The sequence below is a fragment of the Cetorhinus maximus genome, chromosome 14 (assembly GCF_964194155.1).
Source record: "Cetorhinus maximus chromosome 14, sCetMax3.hap1.1, whole genome shotgun sequence".
Lineage (NCBI taxonomy): Eukaryota > Metazoa > Chordata > Chondrichthyes > Lamniformes > Cetorhinidae > Cetorhinus > Cetorhinus maximus.
Genome location: NC_135892.1, coordinates 17,177,792 through 17,205,680, shown reverse-complemented (window position 1 = coordinate 17,205,680; position 27,889 = coordinate 17,177,792). Strand labels below are relative to the sequence as shown.

General features: G+C 43.5%; 1 protein-coding gene across 1 annotated transcript; it reads right to left on the bottom strand.

The window, feature by feature from the left end:
• Positions 1-1,582: 1,582 nt before the first annotated feature.
• bud23 (BUD23 rRNA methyltransferase and ribosome maturation factor) lies at positions 1,583-27,120 on the bottom strand. The gene is made up of 12 exons (XM_078556583.1): positions 27,031-27,120; positions 26,144-26,181; positions 24,913-25,008; positions 23,718-23,800; positions 21,134-21,230; positions 18,153-18,249; positions 17,605-17,655; positions 13,856-13,941; positions 11,784-11,829; positions 5,363-5,418; positions 2,348-2,437; positions 1,583-1,902 (listed from the first exon to the last, which is right to left on the bottom strand). The coding sequence occupies exons 1-12, from the start codon at positions 27,076-27,078 to the stop codon at positions 1,848-1,850; spliced, it is 843 nt and encodes a 280-aa protein (XP_078412709.1). The 5' UTR covers positions 27,079-27,120; the 3' UTR covers positions 1,583-1,847.
• Positions 27,121-27,889: the final 769 nt, after the last annotated feature.

The following is a 27,889-nucleotide window of genomic DNA, read 5'->3' as shown; positions in this document are numbered from 1 at the left end:
GAAGCTGATGAATAATAAAATGTCATACATTGCAGATTTCTGAATGAGCATAGAGGATCAAAATGCAGGAGTAATTAATGACATCACTAATGTTTCAGTAATCCTGCACCTTCACCACTGGGTTTTCATCTTCCACACTACTACACAACATTAAGAGCTCATGGGATTGGGGGTAATTGAGGATTATTTAGCAGACAAAACTGTAGGACTAAATAGGTCCTTTTCAGGCAGGCTGTAACTAGTGGTGCAAGGATCAATGCTTGGGACCTAGCTATATACAATCTGTACTGATGACTTAGATAAAAGGGTCAGAGTAACATAGTCAAGATTGTTTACAATACAAAGCTAGGTGGGAAAAAGGCTACAAAAGATGGGTTAGGTGAATGGACAAGAACAAGGCTGATGGAATATAATGCAGAGAAGTGTGAAGTTGTCCACTTTGAAATGCAGAAGAAACAATATTTTTCAATGGTCAGAGACTGGAAAATGTTGGTATTAAGTGACATATAGATGTCCTTGTACCTGAATCATAAACAAATGGTACGTTGGCCTCTTATGAATTAATTGGAGCATAAGGACATTTTACTGCAATTACATAGGCCCTTGATGAGAATATGGCTGGAGTACTGTGTATAGTTTTGTTCTCCTTGCCTAAGGAAGCAAATACTGAGAGTGCAATAAAGGTTTACTAGACTGATTCTTAGGATGAGGGGAGATTAAGTAGACTAGGCCCATATTCCCCAGTGTTTAAAAGAACGAAAAGTGATCTCATTGAAACATACAAAATTCTTAAGGGCCTTGACAAGGTAGCTATCAGGGAGCTTGAGAACTAGAACCAATATGAGGAAGAGAGTTTCTTCAAAGGATTGTGAATCTTGAGAATTCTCAATTCGAGGGCTGCGGATGCTCACTGATAGATTTTTGGATACTAAGGGAATTGAGGGACATGGGGAAAGTGCAGGAAGGTGGAGCGGAGGTAGATCCACAATGATCTGAGTGATAGAGCAGACCTGAAAGGCTAAATGGCTCCTCCTATTTAACACACCTTTAGTAAACCTGGCCCAGTAAATTCCCCATAAAGAAATCAGCACTCCACAGCTTAATCAGTAATTGACCCTTTCAAACAGATTAACAGGAAGACTGGATCAGGATTGAAAAAGAACTGATCAGAGAATCAGGGACTGCTTTTCACTTGAGAACAGAGAAAAATAAGTTATCAAAATTCCCCTCAGATACTTCACACAATAGATTAAATTGTTCAACTGCCTAATTGAATGTCAAACTTGCAACAGCAGGGCAGTCAGTATAAATGTCCTTTCTGTACAATGACGGTAGTTCATCTGTCAATTGCTTATAGCAGCCGCGGATTTGGTCAGTCATCTAGGAATTGTCTTCTGCACTCGTTATTTAAAAACAATGGGATTCAAAAGCACGGGTCCTTTTGTACCAAGTTCATGAAACAATGTGATATTATGCAGGTTACACAGCACTCAGTTTTCAAGCTGCGGTCAAGGATTGGACAATGTAGGGTACTCAGAATTCTGAAAAGTCATAAAAGGAAGTAAAGATGAAAACACAGGAGGAAGAAATTCCATTTATACTGTTTACTATTCACAAAACCAACAAGTCACTTGTGAAGATTGTCAGAAATGGAAAGTTCAGTGCTGGTAATGGATTGGCATAGCCAACAACCAAAGGCGGTCCAGCCGGAGTTGTGAATTTAACATTGTGTAGCGTTGCTGACGATATCGGGGCCATTTTGCAGATATTTCAGCAGATTGAAGGAAGGCACAAAATCAAACGAAACTCTCCGAGCTGAGAACAAGATGTCCCCTGCCATTTCCACTCTAAAAACGGGTCTTCCTCTTCCTGCCGGTGTACTTTGTGTCATTTCGAACAGTCCTGGGGAGGGAAAGGGAGAACAGAATTGTTTAAAATCTGAACATACACCAGTTGTGTGCATCATCTTTAAACTGCATCACATCTACAAAACCTATTTGTAACCTCTCTCCAATTTACTTCCAAGTGGATTCTTTAAATACTTGAAGTAAACAGAAATCCAAGCATTGCTTTTACTGTTTTCACTCCGTATTCCAAAGGAAGAGGCAATGCCATCATCTCGGGATGGCAGGGCCTGCTTGCACTAATGAGGAACAGAATAATGTATATTGTAAGGGCAGGCGCATCCCAAGTCTCATTTCATGTAAGAACCATGCTGCAAACAGTTTCTACCTAATGATCCAAGGAGTTCACACTGAACGGGTCAAGAGAAGAGCAGGGAGATAACACATTCACCACGCTGAGGTTTCTTGTTACATATGATAAGCACAATGACCCATCACCTCACCTGCCCTGACGCCTTCGACGCTCCTTCTTCTCCAGAATCCAGTCCCTGCTTCTCTTTGCAGGTTTCCCCTTCAAGTTTTTAAACCTCAACCTGCAGGCAGGAAATGGAAGAGTTTGTTCAGATAATTAGTACTAGTCTTATCCAGCCAACGCTTCAGGGGTTTGGTTTTTAAAAGCTTTGTTACTTATTTGTTCTACTTTAAAGCCTCTTTGATCTCCCTGGCAATGAGCTTTTGTTTCTCCAACGTGCTACATCACGATTTTTGCTGGGAGCAGGAATTGGAATAGAATTCCCCACTGGAGTGCAGAAAATGGAAAGGTGACTAATCCTTCACCACCCCCGATCCTCCTCCATGTTCCCTAGTAGCAGAGGCCTAGAGGCAATGTCCCACAGGCTCGACATGCACTGTTCCTGCTAACTTAAGATGGTGACAGCCAATTTGAGCACCAGTGTGTTACAGGTAAACCCGATCCTCTCCTCAGTTAACATCTGCATATGCACATTTCACATAGGGATTGATGGATGGTCATCAGTCGTAGGAACCTTCCCAGATTTATTGAGCCTCGGGATACTATTAGGTACAACCACCATCCTGATTCAGATCTAGTCCAGGAGCGTATCTTTCACAATGCTCCCATTGGATCCCAAACTTGTTTTTAACTCCCCTCCTAAGCTGAAAGCACAGAACCACGCCTGAGGGGTGGGTGTGAGGCATGTTCCACGGGTACATATGGCCCTCCATCACTGCACCACCCAGACTTCTCACCAACCATGAATCCACCACTTACATGAGCCATGTCTGCAGGACATTTAACCACTGCAGCAGATCATATCGCAGTCCAATTCTATCCCCATGTGGCATCCACTTTCCCAGTACAGATCACTGTTCAGTGACTGGGTGAGAAAAATCTGGCTATTCTCCCACCCACTTCTCGATCCAGGGACGGTGTGCCTAATTATCATTCCCTTACTGTCTCCTGGCTGAGATCAGCTAATCTTGACTCAGGGCCTCATTAACTTAGAAGCACACACAACCTATAAGTGCAATTACTTATTTCACAGTTTGCTCTCCTCCCCCCACCGCCCCTATTTTGTTCCAGGAAGGCAAGGACTCATCCTAGTTTAGTTCCCCTTTCTGGTGATTTGTACATGTGGCCTCTCAAGTGCAAGCCTAGAGATCGAGGACTGAAACCGATCTTCAGCAAAAACATGAAACGGACAGACTGCAAATCAGGAGCCCTTTACACCATGCCCAAATTTCATGATTTCATTAGGAGTCAGGCATGATGTAAAATAGGCTGCAAGTGTCAGAAACAAGGCTGATCCTGTCCCAAAGCCATATCCATCTAAGCACTTCAGGCAGGGATCACAGTGATCAAGAGGAAGCAGCCCAAGTGATTTTTGTCCCTCTAACTGGGGAGAGCTCGGGACCACCGTAGCAAGCCCTATCTCAGCCCCACTAATACCAATTAATTCTACTCTGCAACTGAACCTGGGCCCTTCTGTATGGCTTCAGGACAGGTGGCCAGTGTCTAAAGTTTGCTCTCAGGTTGGGGGTGATGCTGGCATTTAGTTGCCTTGAGGTGGTGGATCTTCTTTGAACCCCTCCTGATGTACACCCACAATGGTCAGCCAGGAAATTCCAACTGAACCATCAAGGGGCACCTTCACATTTATTTTACCCCTATAGCATCAAGCTCACAAACTGTAAGAGGCAGGAAAATATGGCAACCAGTACTTCAGGGCTGTCACATCGATGTTCCTCAATTACTATAGGTCTCTCAGTGACAGGCAGAAGGAGACTGTAACCTTCCCTGCTTTTTTCTGAGGGACCTGGACAACAATCACTAAGCCTCTGTATTAACATCTATAAAGATTAAAATATTGCGCACAATCCTCTCTAGTCTCTGAATGTAGAGTTTACATAAGCTCCTGTTCTATTGTTTGAACTTATTAATCACGGGTCAGGATGCATGCACACACACACACAGTTGCCAGATATTGAGGAGTTAAAACTTTTAAGATCATTTTCGCCCCCCCATACCACAGGTTACTGATGGGTTTACTCAACATGAACAAGGAGCTGAGGTTGGGATCTCTTTACTCTATGTCACACTGGGCATACAACGAACCACAGAGGCTGTTATGGGAGCCCTGTATTCTCTGCTATGTGCAGCTTGAAAGATGGGCAGCCATGGATTAAACTGTCCATCATTTTGAGAATATTCACATTTTTTTTTGGCTTTGTTAAGCTGCAAGAGCAGGAAATAATTGGGAACAAACTAAATAAGAAAATATATATTTTTTAAAAATATGGATATCTGCAGTGTTCAAAACATACAATTTCAGAACAAGAATGGGATCAAGAAATCAGTGTAAGAGTCACGATGTGGGTGCCTGTCAGGGACAGACATTTTTCATCGATAAACAAGTTCTGCATTTCCAGTCAGTTGAACGATTGGTTGGGGGCTGGTCCCACGCCCAAGAAATATTTTCAAAACTGAATATCTGGAATTCTGTACACATGCCTACTTGTTCAAATTAAAAGGTGAGCTCTTCCATAAACACAGCGAGGTTTTTCTCACCTCCGGCTTCTAACACATCAGTGGCACTGCCATTATTAAGTCAACCTCTGAGGCTTTAACTGGACGGAGAACTGGGGTGGAACAGAATCCCCAGCCAATGTGAACGTTACCCGATTTCAGGCGAGAGTTAGAAACCATTCTACAGAGCAGAAATAGACCATGCATCCCAACAAGTCGATGCCAGTGTTTATGGTTCCACGCAAACCCTCTCACCACATCCTGCTATTATTTCCTTCCTTATATTTATCCAGCTTCCGCTTACATACCATATATGTTATTCATCTCAAATACTCCAGGAGGGAGCCAGTTCCACATTCTCACCACCCTTTAGAAGTAAAAGGAGTTTCACCCGAATAATTATTGGATTTATTAGTGGCTAACATGTATTTATGACCTTCAGTTTTAGACTCCCCACACATGAACACCTTACCTGGCATTTGTGAACTGTACTTGGCTCATTGTTTCTTCCACCTGTGCTCCGAGACCCTAAACAGGGGGAGAGCACAAAATATAACATTCAACACTGCGCCCACTGAAATTCAAATTGTATTTCAAACCGAGATCTCAAGACAGAGGAAGCACAGATGCCAGTGAACACATAGATCTGCACAAATCGAAGTGGTGGGGGAGTGGGAAGGGGCATTTGGCAGAACAAGGGCAGGAGGGGGGGACATGGAAGAAAGTCCACTCAGCCCATCAGTTTATAAGTAGGAAATCAACTGTTTATGTTTAACAAAGTACACAATATACATTTCACTAGAATAAAGATTTTGAAGTTTATTCTCTAGCTTCTCCATTTTGTTCATACCTTTAATTTGGATACAAGAGCATAAAACGTCAGCTGAAAAAGCATCTTCAGAGAACTCACACAGACGTAGGTTTTCACTAAAATTTAGAATTCACTGAGATCAGCCAAGCTTTGGTGCGGCACCTACAATGTCATGGGCCATTTGGCTTGACATCATGCTCCTTATCCAATGACTCTTGTGGGAAGTGCTAATCTGTGTATGCTTGATAAGGGAAATTTTGGTCTTGTTTGTGATCAAATAGCCTGCCAGTATTCACATATAAATAATAAACAGTACTGAAGGTTAGCTAGCATCCATGGAATCTATGTGAGTTAAATTCTTCAGGAGAGAAAAGGTGGGAGGGAAAAAATAAGTAGACGGCTGCAATCATGTTTTTAATAATACCTCTGGGAATATGGTGTGATCTCTGCCCCAGTCAAGAACTAGACCAGCACCCTCTTGAAGGCGTGCAGAGAATCAGCACCCACCACACCAGTCACAAGCATCCCAGAGACTCACTATTCTCTGGCAAAAGAAGAACTAACATCTAGTCTATTCCAGCCCTTAACATGGTTTAAATTCATGATCGAGAACGAGGGGCACAGATTTAAGTAATTGGCAAAAGACGCAAAAAAGTGACATGCCAAAAAACTTTCATGCAGCGAATGGTTAAGGTCTGGAATGCACTGCCTGGGAGTGTGGTGGAGGCAGGTTCAGTCAAAGCATTCAAAAGAGAATTAGACTGTGACCTGAAAAGGAAGAACGTGCAAGGTTACAAGGAGAAGGTTGCAGAAGGGCACTCGGTGAATTGCTCATTTGGAGAGCTGGTGCAGACACGATGGGCCGAATGGCCGCCTCCTGCACTGTAACAATTCTAAGATTCTGGGATTTACAGTGAATCCAAAGTTCTGCATCTACCCTTGGCTTTGTGATCCTGCCTGTCCTATAAAAACACAGCTTACCAACTTTGGAACTCAGGTTTCTAAAAACAGCCCCTACCCAAAAATAAACTGCACCACAGACAGCTGGAGATTACTCAAAGCCACAAACACGTAAACAGCAGAACATCCATTAAATAGCACCAAGCTATCTGCAGCAGCAAGTTTAGAGTAACTTTCAGGGAATGGAAATACACAGCAGTGCCTGACAGCACCTGAACAGATGGGCTGACATGTTGGGTATGACAGTGTCTATAACCAAAACATCCCACCCTATCTAGAAATACTGATTAACCTACCATGTAGTTCCAATAGTTTGTGATCTTATTTCAGATTTCCATTTGTTTTTCTCTTTTGAATACGCCATTTTATTAAAAAATATTAATTTTTAAAAGAGGCTGCATGTCAGAACAATACTGCTAAACAGTATGATTGAAGAGGTCACTATTACTTCACCATAATTTAGATTACTTATTTGTTTAGAACTTACAGCTCAATCATCTGTGAACCTGGAAGTGTTTTCTTTTGTTCAATTTGCAATACAATCAAACTCTGAGTATCCCAAGGGTCCCTCTGATGCGTGTTGCAATCTCTAATCCAACCACCTATGCTGTTCTACTTTAAATATTTGCATCTCTACATCTGCTCTCTGTAGCAGTGCCTAAGCTTTTTGCCTAGTGGGTCATTTAGCTGCTTGACATGCAATACAAGGGCTACATGTCAAACATTCAGCTCAATGTTCCCCTTAACCTGCCTTTGTGGATAAAACAGATCACAGTTATAATTTAGAATTTGATGCTGATGTGGTTATGTTGGGAACAGCCTTTTATAAATCTCCCAATACACAATCTTAAACAGGATGAAGTCCGTTGGACTTGGTGGGGCAGACTGGTTGAGTCATAGGCCTTAGGGTATTAAAAGGAGGTGGCTAATGAAGTAGACGTGTTAGTGTCAATTTTCCAAAATTCACTAGACTCTAGAAAGGTTCCATCAGACTGGAAACTAGCAAATAAACCCCTCTATTCAAGGTGGGAGGGAGGCAGAAAACAGGAAACTATAGGCCAGTTAGCCTGAGGTCTATCGTGGGGAAGGTACTAGAATCAATCATTAAGGAGGTTATAGCTGGGCACTTAGGAAAAACTCAATGTAATTGGGAAGAGTCAGTATGGTTTTGTGAAAGGGAAACCATGTTTAACCAATTTTTCAGAGTTCTTCGAAGGAGTAACTTGTGCCATGGGAGGGGAGCCTGTAGACGTTCTGTACTTGGATTTCCAGAAGGCATTTGATAAGGTGCCACATCAAAGGTTATTATGGAAAATAAAAGCTCATTGTGTAGGGGACAACATAATAGAAGATTGGCTGGCAGAAAACAGTGTATGCATAGATGGGTCATTTTCTGATTAGCAGGATGTAACAAGTGGAGCCCCGCAAGGGGTCTGTGTTGGGGCCTCAATTTTTCAATTTATATCAATGACTTAGATGAGGGGAGCGAAGCCATTGGAGCTAAATTTGCAGATGACACAAAGATAGGCAGGAAAATATGCTGCGAAGAGGACATACGGAGGTTGCAGACAGATATAGATAGGTTGAGTGAGTGGACAAAAACCTGGCAGATGGAGTATAAATGTGGGAAAATGTGAGGTTGTCCACTTTTGCAGAAAGAATAAAAAAATCAGTATTACTTAAATGGAGAAGGACTACAGAATTCCGAGCTGCAGAAGGATCTAGATGTTCTACTGCATGAGTCACAAAAAGTTAGTATGCAGGGACAGCAAGTAATTAAGGCTAATGGAATGCTATCCTTTATTACGAGAGGAATCGAACATAAAAGGATGTTATGCTTCAGTTAAACAGGGCATTGGTGAGAACACATCTCCAATATTGTGTGCAGTTTTGGCCTCCTTATTTAAGAAACAATATAAATGCATTGGGGATGGTTCAGAGGTGGTTTACTAGATTGATACCTGGAATGAGGGGGTTTTCTTATGAGGAAAGGTTGGACATGCTGAGCTTGTTTCCACTGGAGTTTGAGGGGTGACCTGATTGAAGTATATAAGATCCTGAACGGGCTTGACAAGGTGGATGCAGAAATGATATTCCCTGTTGTGGGTGAGTCCTGAACTAGGGGGCACTGTTTTAAAATTGGGGGGGTGCCTTTTAGGACAGAGAGGGTTGTACGGCTTTGGAAGTCTGCCTCAGAAAACAGTGGAGGTGGAGGTCATTGAATATCTTTAAGGCAGAGGTAGGTATACCCTTGTTAGTCAAAGGAGTTAAAGGTTATCGGGGGTAGATGGGAATGTGGAATTAGAAATACAAACAGATCAGCCATGATCTTATTAAATGGCAGAGCAGGCTCTCGGGACCAAATGGCCCACTTCTGCTCCTATTTCGTATGTTCGTAAAGGCCATAGTTCAAACTCTGCAGCACTGAATGAGCAGCCCAGCATCGTACCACAGGACAGACTGGCATAAACCCAGCTCCAGTAACTTTACCCTGATATTATTCCCATGGTAAGGAGGAGGTAACTGCATGGTTATAGAGCTTGACAGTGACTTTGATACACACCTTTTGGGGAAGTGGACTCGGAAGAATGAGAACAGATGAAGAAGGAAGGGAGGTGAAGGTTAGGAATAAGTCAGAGACAGATGAATACTGAGATGCGGGGTGGGTTTGGAGACATGGTACACATAGCGGGAGAAAAGCTGTCAGAAACATTAGTTATATCCCATTGAATTAAACATTTTCCCCCAAGGAAGCTCCACATTTCAACCCTGAGCTTCAATCAGAAAAAAATATGAATACTCAACAACTTATATTTACAAAGTGTCCTTAATGTAATAAAGCACCCCAAGGCACTTACTCTCACAGTTACTCTTTACCTGTGTGTTTTATTAATGCTCCATTTAAGGAATGTCGTCAGTGGATGATAAAACAATTCTCAGGTACAGAACAGCCCAGGTCCCAATACTCTGCCTCAAGAAATGTACCTCCAAAAGCTTATTTCAGTACCAGTGTGACATGTCCTTGTCTAGTGTCACTGACAACCTTGCATCAATCTGTAGCTAATTAATGGGCAGTTTGTTCTGGGTGCAGGCTACCCAAACTCAATACACACAGGACTCCATACAGGCATCAGAGAAACACTCTCGTCAAAAACATTCATCAGTCTGGGCTAGATTCTCATAGGTGAAAGGACAGAGTGTGAGTCTGCATACTGTGAGGAGTGGAAACAATAAGGCTATTGGATGAAGTGGCAAACACTTTGTGGTCAGCTTAAAATGCACTGACATGTATTCCTGGAATTAGGCTCTTCTATACCATCTTCAGATCCACCTGCCCAATAAGAAGCAGTTGGATTGACAGAAAATTTGCCCCAGCAGTTCCCCCCAACCTCTACAGTGTCCAGTGGAAGGTATGCTATTTACTGACTGCCCATCTTCGGTAGAAGGTATGCTGGTTAATATTGGCCTTGTCTGGTAGAACTTACCTTCTATCAGACAGGTCAGTCGCTAAATACTGCATGTTAATGAGAGCCTTTGTTCCTTTAATTTCATTCATGAAACTCTGACTACCTTACTCTGTCAGCTCAGAATATATAACTTGTTTACAGAGCCAGCAGATGCTGAATGCAAGTTAATTTTGATCAAATATGAGACTTTGACCTTCTCAGCTTCGCCTTACGGTGGCATATTTTTGCATCAGCAGGGGTGCATCAGTTCAGGCACTGGCTGCAGGACACCTTTGAGCGCAAGCAACGTGGATCAGAAAACACAACCTGGCATCTAAGCACAAGATTAAGCAGCTGCTTGGGTTTGGACAACTGGGGAAGGGTATCTGAAACAAGACGAGGAAATTAAATTTAAATGCACCAGGCATTATCTGAACTGGTGTTGTCTCAAAGCCCTACTCAGTTAAGGTCACTGCAGTAACAAACTCAAAGGTCTCAGATCATATTTCCACTCCCATGCTTAAGAAGCTGATCTCAGCAGAGGTCTTTTGTTTGGGGGGGGGGGGGGGTGGAATGGGTACGAAAGAGTTCAGTGCCTCCGGGATTACGAAGGGGAATCAAGATATTAGCAGCTCCGAGCGGAAGGTACACAGATATCGGGGAAGTCATCAGCAATGCTCCTCATGGTAGAAGAGCTTATTGATATTCATGCACCTGTAACCAGTTCCCATGGAACCATGGCTTGGCTGAGAATCTATGGCTTCAGCAGAGGTAACTTCACCATTGGAAATGATGTTGGATTCATGTGCTGTTTGAGGGTAGATTGGAGCTATGGAATTGCAGCCACCGGGAAGAGCTGGAATAAGAACGTCCACAATTCATTTAACTGAGGACCTTCGTTCCCCTGCCTGCAGAAATTTGAAACCAGCTCATAAGACAAAGGATAGCCTTGCAACACAAAGCATCACACAAAGATTTTTAGTTCTAACACAATAGTAAAAAGAAGTGAAATTCTAGGGCAGGACGTTTAAGGTTGCGTTTTCACTGGTTACATTGCTTTGCACCATGAAGGCCCAGGATCCCATATAAAGTTTAATAATGCCCCTGTTAATTTGCAACGGTCTCAAGCTGCTGCTACGAACAGATCTGGCTGCTCTGATTTAGAATTAATCTGCCGCTGAAGTTACAACATGAAGGACAGGCCTCCAGCCCATACAAAACTAGCAAGAACCAGATGTGAAAATAGGGGTGAGTCCTCTGGGCCCCAAGGGCTGGATTGTCAGGGATTGGAGGTGATGGTTCACAGGCTGAAAGTCCCTGGTCTAGGGCAGGGGAGAGCTTTTTGTTCAAAGTACTTTCCCTACTCTCCCCTTGTTATAAAAGAAAATGTTACTGTCACTATAATATTTTTTAAGTGCCAACTTTGCTGCCAATGTGGACGTTTTCAAAAATTCAACACAAAATCTTAAGGCACAATTTCTAGATGATCACACTTCAGGTCCATTAATTGTTCAGGCAGCCCTGGGAGGAGCTCAAGAGTCTACAGAGGATGTGTACAACATAGTCAGATTCAGCTGAAAATAAAAACACTGCTCACTATGGAGCCGGCACAAGCACAACACAGGAACAGGGAGCGGCCTCCAACAGTAAAGTGAAAATAAAATAGGAGGAGTTACCATTGGCAGCTTTCCAGAGACTCCAACAAATAAACACAAGAAGAATCTAAGGAAGAAAGAATGAATTAATAAATAGAACTCACATGGGCAATCTACAGTAAGAACTTGCAGTTATGCACAGTATTTTATTATAACCCTTGGAATGTCCCATAGTGTTTTATAGCCAATTAATTAATTTATTCTTTCGTGGAATGCAGGTGTCCAAACGCAAGGCCTGCATTTGTTGCCCATCCCTAACTGCCCCTGAACTGAGCGGCTTGCTCACCCCTTTCAGTGGGCAGAGACAACCACATTGCTGTGGGTCTGGAGTCACACGTAGGCTTCCCTTAGGAAGGAATTCTATTAGTGGGTTTTTATGACAATCGACAATGGTTTCACGGTCAGTAATACTGAGACTAGCTTTTTTAATTCCAGGTTTTACTGATTGAATTTAAATTCCACCAATTGCCACGGTGGGATTTGAACCCCTGTCCCCAGAGCATTAGCCTGGGTCTCTGAATTACTAGTCCGGTGACATTACCAAAGTCTCCCTCCACCCCCACCAGAAGCAATTAATTGCTTCTTGAAACGCAGTTACAGAATAAACACGAGGCTACTGTACCTCCAAGCACCTTGCTCTATTGTCAATCTACCCTTGTATTACACCTGTGTCACTACTATCTTTACTCCAAGTATTACTTATCTTCTGCCCCCACCCAGTGAATTACTTCAGGAATAGGAATCTATTGAGTACCCAGTAAAGGGAGGTGTGGAGGGGTGGGGAGGGGCAGCTTCCCTCATCCCAGAACATCAGCTGCATTCCTATTCCTAACCTTAGACAAAGGTGACAAGGTCCGGGGACAGAATGCTCATAAACTTTACCGCACGGCCAACCATTACAGTGAAATAAATGCATTGTGATGGGTTATCAGATCTACAAAATCTCACCAACCAATCTACAGAACAAAGCATCTGCTGATTCAGACGGGCAGAGCAGGGCAAAGGAAAGAGGCAAAAGTAAATCTCGAGAACTCTCAAAATTTGCACTCAACCTGGGGACAGATGGACAGTGAATACATCAGGAGGATCATCTGCTTAGACAATAAGCAAGTCTTTACCAGGTTTATATATAGCCTGCAAGTGAGAAAGCGGCACGCAGGATAAATAAATAATTTAACTGTCCCACAATAGTCTATCTAATGCCAAGGTGAAAATTTAGGCTGGTCCATTCAACTCCTTTCAATTATTTGGAAAAGGTACTGGTGCTAGTTGCAACTTGTTCTGATAGCAAAAAAAAATGATATGGTGTTTTTCACGTTTTCAGGGTGCTCATCACAGCCAATGAATTACTTTTGAATTGTAGTCATTGCTGTTTTACGGGATAATGTGACAGCTAATTTACACAAGCATACAAAATAGGAACAGAAGTAGGCCATTTGGCCCCTCGAGCCTGCTCCACCATTCAATATGATCATGGCTGACCTGTTTGCGTTTTGAATTCGATATTCCCATCTACCCCGATAACCTTTGATTCCCTTGCCTAACAAGAATCTATCTACGTCCACCTTAAAAATATTCAATGACCCCGCCTCCACCGCCTTCTGAGGCAGAGTGTTCCAAAGTCGCACAACTCTCAAAAAATTTCTCCTCATCTGTCCTAAAAGGGCAACCCCTAATTTTATGCACAGCAAGATCCCAAAAACAGCACCAAGATATTGACCAGGTCATCCGTTTTTAGGTGTTGGTTGAGGAACACTAGCAGAATTTACCCTGCTCCTTGAATAGTGCCGTTGGTATTTTAATCTGAGGGTAGTCAGGGTCTCGGTTTAATATTACACTAAAAAGATGGCACCTCCACCACTGCAGCACTCCTTCAGCGCTACACTGAAATGTCAGCTTAGAGATTATGTGCTCAAGTCTCTGGAGCGAGACTTGAACCCACAATCTTCTGACACAGCTGAGAGCTCAGGGCCCGATACTTCAGCAGACAGAAATTACTTCAGAACTGAGGAATAGAATCAGTTAAAGCAGTGCTTCTTCTTTTCTTAATACTGACTGCGTTCCACAAGAAAACAGGATTATTCAATGCTCACTTTTTTGCTTTGCTGCTGTTGGGGTAATCCACCACCATCCCACCTGTGAAACCAGCCTTCATCGCCTGTGCTGTGATCAACTCCAGCTGAGGACAAAACAATTCATACTGATTTTAATTGTTCTCAATCATTCATTCCCTCTTCCCTTCAGTAAATCTTCCCCTCCCCTCAAGGCATGACTCTTCACTGGTATATAGTTTTGTGGGCACCTTTTGGTACCTTGCCCACTGGCATTGTGGTAAGGCTCTTGTTTGAGTCAGGTGGTTGCAGGTTAAAACCCCACTCTGAGACTTCAGCATATAATCCAGCCCATCCCCACATTGTAGTACTGAGACTGCACTGATTACTGCATTGTTACAGAGGCCTTCCTTTGGCTGAGATATTGAACCAAGGCACTAATATCTACCTGTTCTGTTTCTTGGGGTGCATGTTAAAGATCCCATCACGCTATTGGATAATAACAAGCTGTGCTACTGGCTATGCAACTAACACAGTTCCAGGCGATTCAGGCTGTGCACTGTGTTTTGAGACATTTGAGAGGTAATAAGGTACCACAATGTTTTTTTTCTGAAAAAAAGCAGTGCTTTGTGAGGCTAAACAGTATCAGTGGGCAATTCAACTGCAGGGGTATCACATCTGAGTCCAATTCTATTTTTGCCCAACTCCCACACTTGCATATTTGTAGCAGGGGGTTACTGCATGGCAGTTTGAAGTGGGAATCTTGGCTATTTTTTTTTATAAGGCTCAGCTGCTTGCTGCATCAATTGAATGAGTCATTGGACGCTCTCAGTAACTGCCAAAACCATTCAAATTAAAGGTAACAGATTCTACACTGATCAACTACACCTACAGCATCTGTGGGAATAGTAGCAACTGCTGTTTGTTTTATCAGTTAATACCTATGGAGGCTATATGGAGGACACAGGCAGGCACAGTGACTTATCTAATTACAATTACATTGTGACGATAGCATGTTAAGAATCCATCCAAGGCTCACAGGACTCCAAAAACTTAACACTGGGCCACCACGCTCCTCTAATGGCCAGGCAGATGTGGACAACATCTAACGTAGCATCATTCTGAGCAGAGGATCACAGGTTCAGTCCCTTGTCTGCACCAAGTTAAACCTGGATGCCAACAATGAACGCTAGCACCTTGTGCTACAGAACGGGAGGGCAGAAAAAAGGCAACTAGATAGCCTAGAATTTTACATATGAACATACAAGTTAGGAGCAGTAAGCCATTTGGCTCCTTGAGCCTGCTCCGCCATTCAATAAGGTCATGGCTGATTTGATTGTGACCTCAATTCCACATTCCCATCCACCCCTGATAACCTGGCTCCCTTGTCAATCAAGAGTCTATCTACCTCTGCCCTTAAAATATTCAATGACCCTGCCTCCACCGCTCTCTGGGGAAGAGTTCCAAAGAGACACAACCCTCAGAAAAAAACTTCTCATCTGTCTTAAGGACACTCATTGTCTTTAAACTATGTCCCCTAGTTCTGATCTCCCCCGCTAGGGGAAAACATCCTTTTAACTTCCACTCTGTCAAGGCCCCTCAGGATCTTATGTTTCAACAAGGTCACCTCTCATTCTTCTAAACTCCAATGAATACAGGCCCAGGCTTTCCTCATAAGCTAACCCCTCCATGCCGGCTATCAGTCAAATGAACCTTCTCTGAACTGCTTCTAACAGATTTATATCCTTTCTTAAATAAGGAGACCAAAACTGTACACCGTACTCCAGATGTGGTCTCACCAACACCCCACACAACTGTAGCAAAACATCCCTACTTTTATGACCAGGACACCCAGATCCATCTGAACCTCAGAGTTCTGTAATCTCTATCCATTTAAATAATATGCTGCTTTTCTATTCTTGCTGCCAGAGTGGACAAGTTCACATTTTCCCCACATTGTACTCCATCTGCCAAATCTTTGCCTACTCACTTAACCTATCTATATCCCTTTGCAGATTCCTTGTTCTCTTCACAACTTATTTATCCACTTATCTTTGTGTCATCAGCATGTTTAGCAACCATACCTTCAGTCCCTTCATCCAAGTCATTTATACAAATTGCAAATAGTTGAGGCCCCAGCACTGATCCCTGTGGCACTCCACTTGTCACGCCTTGTCAACCGGAAAATGACCCAATTATGCCTACTGTTTCCTATTGGCTAACGAATCCTTATTCTATGCTAACACACCACCCCCTACACGAGCTCTTAGTTTGCATAGTAACCTTTGGTGTGGCACCTTGTCAAATGCCTTCTGGAAATCTAAGTACAGCACATTCACAGAGTCCCCTTTATCCACATTGTTTGTTAGTTCCTCAAAAAACTCCAATAAAATAGGTAAACATGATTTCCCTTTCTCAAATCCATGTTGAATCTGCCTGATTGCATTGAAATTTTAAGTGCCCCACTATAACCTCCTTAACAACAGATTCTAGCACTTTCCCTATGACAGATATTAAGCTAACTGGCCTGTAGTTTCCTGGTTTCTGTCTCCCTGCCATCTTGAATAGAGGAGTCACATTCCCTATTTTCCAATCTGACTGGGGCCTTTCCAGAATCAAGGGAACTTTGGAAAATCAAAACCAATTCATCTTCTATCCCAGCAGCCATTTCTTTCAAGACCCTAGGATGAAGTTCATCAGAACCTGGGGACTTGTCAGCCTTTAGTTCTAATAATTCTTTCAGTGCCCTTTCCCTGGTGATTGGAATTGTTTTTAGTTCCTCCCTCCCTTTCACCTCCTGAGTCACAATTACTTCTGGGATGTTACTTCTACCCTCTACAGTGAAGAGGGGCACAAAATAATCAGTTCAATTCAACTGCCAATTCCTTATTTTCCAATACAGGCAGAGGACATTTAACCCATTGTGCCAGTGTCACCTCTCTGAAAGAACTACTCAACTATCCCCGCTCCCTTGCTCTTTCCCCAGGGCCCTGCAAATGTTTGCTTTTCAAGAAAATATCCAATTCCTTTTTGAAAGTTACTAATGAATCTGCTTCCACCAGCCTTTCAGGCAGTGCATGCCGGATCATCATAACTCACTGTGTAAAAGAATTCTCATCTAGTCTTTGGTTCCTTTACCAATAATTAAAACTGTCTTCTAGTTATGGTCTCTTCTGTCTGTGGCAACGGTTTCTCCTTATTTACAATATTGAAATCCTTTGTAACTCTGAACTCCCCTTTAACTTTCTCTGCTCTATCTTACTGCTGTTTGCTGCCCAGTGACCTAGCTGGAGGTCAGATGACAAGGTAATTCAGCTTGATAACATGCTCTCCTTGAACCAATAGCTCAATTATACTGGTGGTTTAAGCTTGAGTGAAGAATGGCCACTTGGATGAAGTGCTGGAGTGCTAACGCCTACGAAGCAATAACTAGCAAGAGTCACTGCCATTCAACGGAGAAAACTCAACCAGCATTGAACCTCGCTGGCTCTCTTCCCTAGCACAGTCTAGTAGGGTCAATGTCAGGTACCAAGGCAGGCACCTGCTGTCATGATTAAACCCTGAGGAACTCACACACTGTCACCTTATCGAATGATCATTTAAGATGCTGGCCACAAGCTTTGAGTGGACTAAGATTTCAGTGAGTGTGCTGAATTTGTCACATGAAAGTAGTCACAATTTATTGCACCCTGAACAAGTCAGACCACTGGTGGAAAGACACACAACACACACATCCCCCATATGTTGGGCTGGGTATTAAGTTCCACTATTTTAATATTGTAACAACCAACCTGCTCAGAGTTCTCAGGATATAACTGAAACACAGCTCTAGCTCCTCGCACCTGTAAAACAAACAGATGAATATAGCAAACAGCCATTCTGGTCAAAACAAAAATTCTAAATCCCAGTTTGATTAGAGTAAATATCTGAAGCTCCTCTAGGAGTTCACATGGCAAGCATTCTCCGTGAGACTCTCACTCCAAACCCTCAATGGTTCACAACTAGAGGATCATAGTTTAGTAGGGTGCAATCTCTGAGTCTTTGTGAGGGGTATGATGCATCTGAGTAAAATGGGGGAGAGGGGGTGGATTGCTTTGGTTGAGTGCAGCGGAGGAAAAGCAGAGAAATTAAAGTATCTGAGTGTACACTATATTTCTTTCTTCCTGCTTTCTTGCATGACCTGAATACCCAGACCCATTCTGCTAATAGCTTACAACCTAGTTACAGTGGAACACTTAAAGTGATATTCTAGAAACAAACCAAGCAACCTGCATACAAAACCACACATATCTGAACAATGGGTGCCTGGATATTGAAGTTCCCCAGTCTCGAAGCTTACCAGACTGGCATACAGGGAGCTGAAGAATTTGTAGAGTCGCTTCGGGGGGCTGTGACTCTTCTTATCCGCATTACAAAGCCACTGCAGGGCGGAAATACTGAGGACAGAAAGGAAAAACATACCATTAAATTCAGTGCTTCCATTTTGGCTCTCTTTATGGTGTGCCAGCCTGCCAAGTATTTGAAGGCCAGATGCTTTGCTTCTGATTAACTGATGTTTAGCCCAGCACTCAGGCAACGCCCTTGTTTAGTTATTTTGTGGAAAGGATTTCAACTTTCCAATATTTGGGATGGTTTGGAATGGGGGTGGGCAGGGGAGGTGAGTATGACAAGAGAGAAGGAAGATCAATCAAAATTACTGGGTTAGCTTTAAAAACACTCTCTCATGACACAGTTAAGAGCCTTGTTCAAACATGTCATCCTGGTGGAAACCAAAGAATGGGGAGTGATTATAAATAGCACTCTGGGCTTTTAAATAAAATGCTGGTACCAAACTTATACCCAGTTTAAAATGTCTGGGCTGTGAAGAGAGGCAGAAGAATCTGGAATTCTTTAGTCTGGAGGAGAGAAGGTTCATGGGGGAGATTATTCAAGCATTCTGGATTCCTAAGGGAATGTAACTGCACTCTGATAATGTTTGAGTTTGTCACAAGCTCCACAACCTATAGACAAGATAAAAAAAAAGAGAAGGCACAGTTTAGATGTAACTTTACACGTGGAATGGACTGGACAGAAAGGGAGAAAGTGTGCAAAATCTGATGGAGTCGGCAATAAGTAGCATTTATTTTTGGAACCAGTCGGATAGAACACATCACCAAAAAACAGAGCAATGTACAAGATTATATCTTGCCTGGCTCACTTGGACAACGTGTTGTAACATTGGCACAGGTTGGGTGGGCAAAGCCATTCGCTCACCCTCACAGCATCAGTAATATGAGTTTAGAAAGACAGAAATACGGAGCAACTAAAGAGGGAACTGAGACTTAAGTGCAAAGACCACACAATCAGTTCCTGGTCGCCTTGGCACCAGTGGGCTGAAGCTTATCCCATCAGAGATCAGAACAAGAATAAGACTTATTTTGGGAAGTGAACTTGAATGAAGACTATAAAAGATTTCACATCAGAGTTTTATTTGAAAGTTCTATACTGAACCAGTAACTAAATTTAAATGAAAAAAACCTCGGCAGGAAATACGAGGCAACAACACACTAATTTTGCAGTGTGCAAGTACCTGTCAATGGAAAGGGGTCTATCTTCACCCATAAATGGCAGTGTTTGTCAAGACCAGTGTACCTTGTATATTCTACATGTAATCAATAGAATTACATTGTAACTGTATAACATGTGGGAAGCTAGTTTTGAACATTAATCAACTTTAAACAAACTGCATTATGGTTTTCTGATTTTAAAACCATGACAGCAGAGAAACAAAATCAGATCATGGTTTGATAGAAATAACTTACATTTATATAGTAACTTTCACATCCTTAAGACAGTCTAAAGTGCTTCGCAGCCAATGAATTACTTCTGAAATGTAGTCAGGAGTTGTAATGTAGGCAAATATGGCAGCCATTTTGACATATGGAGGTGCCACAAACAGCAGTGTGATGATTCACCAGATCATGTCTTTGGTGCTGGTGGTGGGAGGGTAAGTGTTAGCCAGGACACTGGGGAAACCTCCCTTGCTCAGCACCGTGGGGCTCTTAATGTCCACTTGAGACAGCAAGTGGGGCCTTAATTTAACAGATCACTGGAAAGACAGCACCTCTGATAATGCAGCACTCCCTTGGTATGGCACTGGTGTGTTAGGGCTCCAGTATCTGGAGTTAAATCAACTCAGCAGTGTAGATATTTTAATAATGCTTTGCATCACTGCACACTTTTCCTCATATTGTGTGGTGCTACTCCACGACACATTCCTGGGGCAGACCACAAAGGTTGAATAGGTCATGCATATTAAAGGGAGGACAGAGGGGAGTTTAAACAAAAAAGCTTTATTTTGAGGGGATCACTTTCAATATAAACCATTCCCTGTTTGTATTGTGGTTTTCAGAAATGGTACATTTTAACCTCCATCCTGCAGCAGATATCAGAAATGTTATTTCCTCACTTTGTGAAAATCCGAGTTCAGTCCTTTAGCAGCTGCTCCACTGAGTGAAGGACACAGCAACGTGCAGCAACTGCTCAGATACTTACCCAATTGGCACCCAGGTTACTGACTAGGCACCACATTAAAGCTGTGCCACAGAACAGCACAATGAGAGTGTGGGCACACGAAACTCAGCTCATCAGCCAGAAGCAGGGGAAGCGTGTAGCACGCCAAGTCCCATTCACCCATCACCTTCATGCTTGCTGACCTGCACTAGCCCTCAGTCTAGCAACACCTCAATTTTAAAATTCACATCCTTGTTTTCGAATCTCTCCATGGCCTCGCCGATCTCTATACCTGCAAACTGTTCCAGCCATACCATCATCCGAGCGCTCTGCCTTCCTCAAATTCTGGCCTCTTGCACAGCACCAATTTTCTGCTGCTCCACCATTGGCTGCCGCACCATCAGAGACTTGGCCCTAAGCTCTGGAATTCCTCCATATACCTCTCTACAACTCATCCCGCTCTCCTTCCTTTAATTCGCTCTTTTAAAAACTACCACTTCAATCAAGCTTTTGATTACCTGCTCCAATATCTCTTTCTGGGGCTCAGTGACAAATTTTATCTGATAACATTCCTGTGAAGCTCCTTGGGACACTTTACAACATTAAAAAGGTGTTATATAAGTGCAATTTGTTGTTGTTTTTGGGACAAAAGTGATGATCTAATTGAAACAGGACCTGCACAGACTGTGTGGACTCTTCATATCAATTCCTTCATTAATCTGCGGCTGGGACAAAACAAAATCTATCTTTTCATCAAACACAATTGCCGTTGCTGCAAGGTGTAAGTGTTTATGTAGAAGGCAATACCAGGTCTCGTTTCTCGTTTACCTGATGCAGCCGTCAAAGGTACCAGGCCGGAATGGAATACCAGCACCCACATCTCCCAAAATGAGGTCGCCTTCTACCTCTCTCTCCAACGCAACATCTATCAGGAAAAGGAAACAAAACAAATTCAGGGTCATGGTGTATAGAAACAGTGGGACAAAATGGCTTTAATGGTGTGGGAGAATGCCCTGTTCTTCCATGGTATTCAAATACAGGAGATTTTACAAGCATGTGATGAACACAAGCATGAACAAAGATAACATTTTTGTTGTTTTGGAGTTAAGATTTTGTTGTTTTACAGTCTCCTTCTGTTCTCTCAAACGCTTCTTTCTCTGGTGAAAAGTGCACAAGGTGAAATGCAACAAGATTTCCTCACTTACAATATCCATTGCTCTAATGAATCTTTATCCAAGCAACACTTAAATAAGCCATTTGGCCCATCGAATTTGTGCATGTGTTTTTCTTCATAAGCCACCCAGTTTAATCTGACGCCTGCTCATGCCCCACATGCTTTAACGTTCTACCTAGTCTACTTCCACTAGTGTGCTTGTTCTCACTGCCCTAACATGAAACCCGATCTAAACCCACCTGTATGCTCGCTCCCCATCCCCTTTAATATGCTTCTTTTTCAAGTAAATGTATAAAATGTTCCTTTATATCTACATCCACAACCAAACCATGATGGATATTTATTTAATCATTATCGCACATATCTGGCATCATATACTTCCCGTGACACTTTGTTGATAACCCCCTATTGTCTTAAAGCAGCGTAAACTCTGATCCACTTTGACCAACGCCATGAGAGATCTGCTCGGGAAACAATCATTTTGAGGATGGTTAGAAGCCAATTTTATTTGCTCATTCTTATATCTCAGTAGCCCAATGCCTCACTGAGCTCTCTCAGCTGCTAGGGTGGCACAGTCATGAGTCAGGGGCTTGGTGAGAAGTTGCTGTGATATCTTAAGCAAGCACCAACATTCCCTCATCGGTGAGATAGGCAAACTGAATCAAACCCTGAATGCTGATCTTAAGTTTCTAAAATTTAGAGGAGAAAGCAGGGTCCAGTGCTCAGGGAATCAGATATGTGACAGTCTGGTGCTCTGCAAGCACATGCGTCTGCTTAAAACTCCAGCTCTGTAACAGCTCTTCACCTGACTCCTCAAACAGAAAGAAGCCAGTTTAAGGATGCATACCCTTCCATCCTAAATGGAACTAAACTACCCAAACCCAAATGGAAACAGGATTTCTTCAAACAAGGCCACCCAAGGCTCTTTTCCTCTGACCCAGTGAGCAACGAACAATATGGCACAAGGACCGACAGCACTATTATACTCAGCAAAGCTAACAAGCTTCAGATCTATGCAGTTTAAAAAAATCTCATCCCCACAGAGGCAGCACGTGGGAACTAAGTCTCTACTACAGGGACTTTTATCCCGTTGCTGTTGTCAACTCTTGGTGCACAAGTCTTCCACAGTCAAAGGGATCCCAACTAAAAATCACCTTACCCCATCCTCTTCCACAGAGGCCCTTTCCTGGGAGTCTTACCTGGCTGCCAGAATTGTAGTCTCAGTGGCAGAGTTCAAATATAAAAATGTGAGTGTGACATAGGGAGGGCTAGGTAGTGAGCTGTAGAACACCATGTTGTTGAATCTGCTTGCAACAGGAATGTGCAATGTGTGTAATAATTGTGACTCCTCAGATACTGAAACAGTCTGTGTCCACATGCAGCAAGACCTGGACAACAAACAGACTTGGGCCAATAGGTGGCAAGTCAACATTCACGCCACACAAGTGCCAGGCAATGACCATTTCCAACAAGAGAGAATCCAACAATCTCCCCATGACATTCAATGGCATTACCATCGCTGAATTGCCCACTATCAACATCCTGGGGGTTACCATTGACCAGAAACTGAACTGCACCAGCCATATAAATATTGTGGTTATAAGAGCAGGTCAGAGGTTGGGAATTCTGTGGTGAATAACTCACCTCCTGACTCCCCAAAGCCTGTCCACCATCCACAAGGCGCAAGTCAGGAGTGTGATAAAATACTCTCCACTTGCCTGGATGAGCACAGCTCCAACACTCAAGAAGCTTGATGCCATCCAGTCTAATTGCATTGCTACAAAAGGACAAAACAGATTGCTTGATTGGCACCCCATCCACAATCTTCAACATTCATTCCCTTCACCACCGATGCACAGTGGCGGCAGTGTGTACCATCTACAAGATGCGCTGCAGCAACTCACCAAGACTCCTTCGGCAGCACCTCATGACCTTTACCACCTAGAAGGTCAAGGGCAGCAGATGCATGGGAACACCACCACTTATGAGCTCCCCTCCATACCACACACCAACCTCACTTGGAACTATATTGCCATTCCTTCGCTGTCACAAGGTCAAAATCCTGGAACTCCCTCTCCAACAGCACTGTGGGTGTCCATGAACCACATGGACTGCAGCAGTTCAAGAAGGTGGCTCACCACCACCTTCTCAATGACAATTAGGGATGGGCAATAAATGCTGGCTAGCCAGTGAAGTCCACATCCAGTGAAAGAATAAAAAAATTATCTTGCCACCTACCAAGCATGGCTGCACTGATATCCACACCAACCCAGTGATGTCCTTCTTCAGAGAGGTAATCCCCACTGAGACCCGATCCACACCTGGAACACAAACAGAAACAAAGTCACACCAATCCCATCAAAAGATAACAAGCCCAAGTGCGCCTCTGACATGAAAATGTATCAAGTCATGCAGCAGTTGTGTAACTCAGTGAGGTCAATCAGATATGCAGCATCTAAGAGATGTTTGTGTGAATGGTTGCTCAGTCAATGCCTCAAAAAGGAAAAACAGGCTGGCAAAAATTAAGACAGTCATTATTTACAAGACTGCCCTAAAATTGATTCAATTCCACTTGTTTCCAACAGCTGGTTTGCAAGTGCGGACATCTTATTTTACTGTTTGGAAGGGGTTGGGCAAAGCCTTGAATCTTGTTTTGACCAGCAAGGTGAGGCACCACCTTAGCAGCAGTGCTGTAGGACAGAAAACCTACCATTTTAAGAACCCAACGGCAGCATACACTCCGACTTCAGAGAGAGCATACAGACGCAGAGTAAAGCTACCAACACATGGGCCATAACACTGTGCTTCAACCCTCAATTCAGGAGAAACCCTTTGGTGTCACTTTTTTCTTGCTTCCCTGCACCAGTCATCTTGAGGATGCTGGTCCGTGCTGAATAAGAGCCGGTTCATCCCAACCCTACTAAGAACTGGATTAAGACCGTACACTTATCACAGAAGACCCTTACAGCCAAAGGAAGAGACTATCATCCCATCAGTTTGGGCTGGAATTAAATTCTGCTTCTAGAGGTGAAAGGCCAGTACCTGACCTGCTGTAAAATCCAGTTCCATTGAAATTTTTTAATTCCCCCCCTCCCAGCCCTCACAATGAAACTCACTATAGCTGCTTCCTTAAATATGATAACTTCCACTTCCTTCCGTCAGCACAAAAAGCCTATTCTTGCACATTGAAGGTTTATATAAAAGGTGGTACGATATATCAAGCAACTCAAACGGGACAGCTCTCACACGTCCAGAGTCCAGTGAAGAACAGCTTCAGTAGTGGCCCGGGAGCAGATTCAGAGTCCAGTCTGGGGAACAGTGCGTGGAGCAGAAGGAACAAAAAGAGAGCAGGAGGGATGACACAGCCTCACCTTGAAGTTGGCCTTCTCTGAAAATCCTCTGCAAGATTTTAAAGATTAAAGGAGAGCCCTACCCAACATCTAACAGGAAGCAAGGTTGATCCTCGGGTAAATTGAGTAGTTCGACAGCTCTTTCTGACATCTGAGTCTGGATTTCGATCATACGAGAGCTGCAAAGGGAAGAGACCACATTTTATTCACATAACTGGCTTGTTTCCATCAGTTGATGGCTGAGTTCCTCCCTCCTGCCCTATTTATTCTTGAGCTGACAAAACAGCATTTATTGCCTGTCTCTAGTTGCCCTGAGGGAATTGAGAGACTGGAGTCACATGGCAGGGTTGATAGGCTTGCTCCTCTGATTGGCATTAATGAACAAGTTGGTTTTTAACAATAATTCTGACAACTTTCAGGCACTAGCCTACAGGCTATCAGATGGCAAGGCCAGACGTGAGCTCCAAGTAATAAAAACAACAAGTGCTGGAAATACTCAACGGGTCAAGCAGCATCTGTGGAGAGAAACAGAGTTAACGTTTTAGGCTGAGATCTGAAGGAAAGGTCATCTCGACCTGAAGTGTTAACTCTATTTTTCTCCACTGATGCTGCCTGACATGCTGAGCATGTCAGATTATTTCAGATTTCCAGTACCACAGTAATTTGCTTGTGTGTGAACTCTTAAGTGCTCACTACAATACCATAAACACAAAGCTACCAAATGCAAGACGCAGATTCACAGCACCTTCATAACATTGCTCACATCCATTGAACAAAGTAGAAAAACTTCCCATCCTCCAAACATTTCATAATTACTCCCCAAAACCTCCTTCCTGAAAATATCAACTCTGGCAGGTACTAGCGACTTTCCATTTTGACTCAAGGGCAACAGTGAGGGACAGCAAGGTGCCTGGCCTGGGGAAGCAGGAATATTGCAGTGAAACCTGATCGGCTCCTAAACCTTTGTCACGCATCCACATCTCTCAGCTGGCTGATGTCCCCTCCTCTCAAATCAGGGCACAGAGACCCAAGCGACTATCTTCTGCAATCAGCTAGCTCAATACAGGCTAGGAATGAAACTGTCGGATTTACCTAACCTGTATGGCTCAGTAAAATATTTGTTTAATCACAATCTGGCAAAACATTTTCAAAATTTGCTAATGAATTATAGCAAGTGGAATAAATAGTCTTCTGAAATCACATTGCTCATTAAACTTATTACAGAACAATAATTAACAGAACATTTGTCGCCACATAACCTCAACTAACAAGAATAAAAAAACCAACACCTGACGCCAAGATGAGAATACTTACTTCTGCGTATATTTCCTTGCTTCATCTTCATTGTAAAACTGAAGAAAAGAAAATAATCTTTAAAGCAGTTCCTAGAGTTTAAGCCTCATTGTAAATTATACAACATCTAAAACCCCCAGGGTTTGATTAGTTCATTTGTGTGATTTTTTTCACAAGACTAAATCAGTCTCCAGACCTGCACATAAAACAGAACGCAATGTCACTGTAAATGGCTCTAGGAGGGAAACACAACACAGCATAAGTACCACACCGGTACTGTACCTGCTGCACACAATGGTACTTACTCAAAGCAGCAAACTACTCAAGGTCAGTTAATGAAAATAAAGGTTTCCTACAAATGAGATGGCATCAGCATTCGGAGGTTTGAGGGTGGGGGGTGAAGGGGCGGGGGGAGGAGGATGGGGGTAGGCGAAGGGGTGGGTGAAGGGGGGAATGGGGGTGGGTGAAGGAGGGGATGATGGGGGTGGATGAAGGGGGGAATGGGGGTGGGTGAAGGGGGGGATGGGGTGGGTGAAGGGGGGGGTTGATGGGGGTGGGTGAAGGGGGGGATGGGGGTGGGTGAAGGGGGGGGATGATGGGGGTGGGTGAAGGGGGGGGATGGGGGTGGGTGAAGGGGGGGATGATGGGGGTGGGTGAAGGGGGGGATGATGGGGGTGGGTGAAGGGGGGGATGGGGGTGGGCGAAGGGGGGGATGGGGGTGGGTGAAGGGGGGGATGGGGGTGGGTGAAGGGGGGGGATGATGGGGGTGGGCGAAGGGGACCCTCACACTGATGCTCTCTGGTCAGGAGCCCCGGGGCTGTCACCCCCTCCCCTCGTTCCCCCGGCTCCGTCACCCCCTCCCCTCGTTCCCCCGGCTCCACACTCCCACGTTCACCGCACGGCTTTACCACTTCAGGCGGCGCCCGGTGCTCAGGCCTCCCGACTCGAGCAGCCATCTTCCCACGGGGTCCCAGACAGCAGCGTCATCACCACGCGGCGCATTTGCGTCATCATCGCGCGCCAGGATGATCGCCATCTTGGTAAAGTAGAGGCAGAGTCCCAGGAGCGCGCGCGCACACTCTCATATATTCCAATATAATTGGGTAATTTAACTCCTCATTTTCTTCCCAAGACAGTAAACAGTTGATGCTTCCCAATGATTTCCTTTAAATGAAATGCTGTCTTCTGTTTTAAGAGCAGTGTCTATCTGTTCATGAAAATCACAGCTGCATTATTTGTTTTAATTGGTTGATGATTGCTTCCATTCCTGTATCTAAACAGTTTTCTGGAGCTTTCATCACATAACCTCCAACTTATCTAATCCACCCTGTCAAACACCCTTTTCCCACAATCTCCAATATTTTTAAAAATAATAAAGGAAAATGTTCAATGAAAATGTAAGAACAATTTTATGCCCCTATGACTTTTTCCCTTAGGTTCTGTATAGCAGTACCCAGGAAATGGATTCTTACTTCCTAGAGGTTCCAATAAAGTTCTGAAGGGTTGATGAAACATGTCTGAGGTCATGGGCAAGGTTGTGAGGTCGATTTGTGGTCAAATGGGAGTGGTTGCCAGGAGCCCGTGGCTGTTGCTCAGTACACTGGAGAGGAAAATCAGTCTTCTGGAAGGCAAATCTCTTTGATTGAACCCACTATCTGGCAAATAAGCCTGGTGCACCCCTATTGAACCTGGATGTTTAGAGTATCTTGGTGCCTAGCATTTCACACGCTATTCTATTTAATTCTTCCTAAGGCCCACAATATACTG

Coding starts and splice junctions, on each gene's coding strand:
- bud23 (XM_078556583.1), bottom strand. CDS start 27,078: ATGGCTGCTCGAGTCGGGAGGCCTGAGCACCGGGCGCCGCCTGAAGTG. Junction 23,801..24,912: donor TGCTTCCTGTTAGATGTTGG/GTAGGGCTCTCC, acceptor TTTGTGTTCCAG/GTGTGGATCGGGTCTCAGTG. Junction 5,419..11,783: donor TCTCTGGAAAGCTGCCAATG/GTAACTCCTCCT, acceptor CCCCCTGTTTAG/GGTCTCGGAGCACAGGTGGA.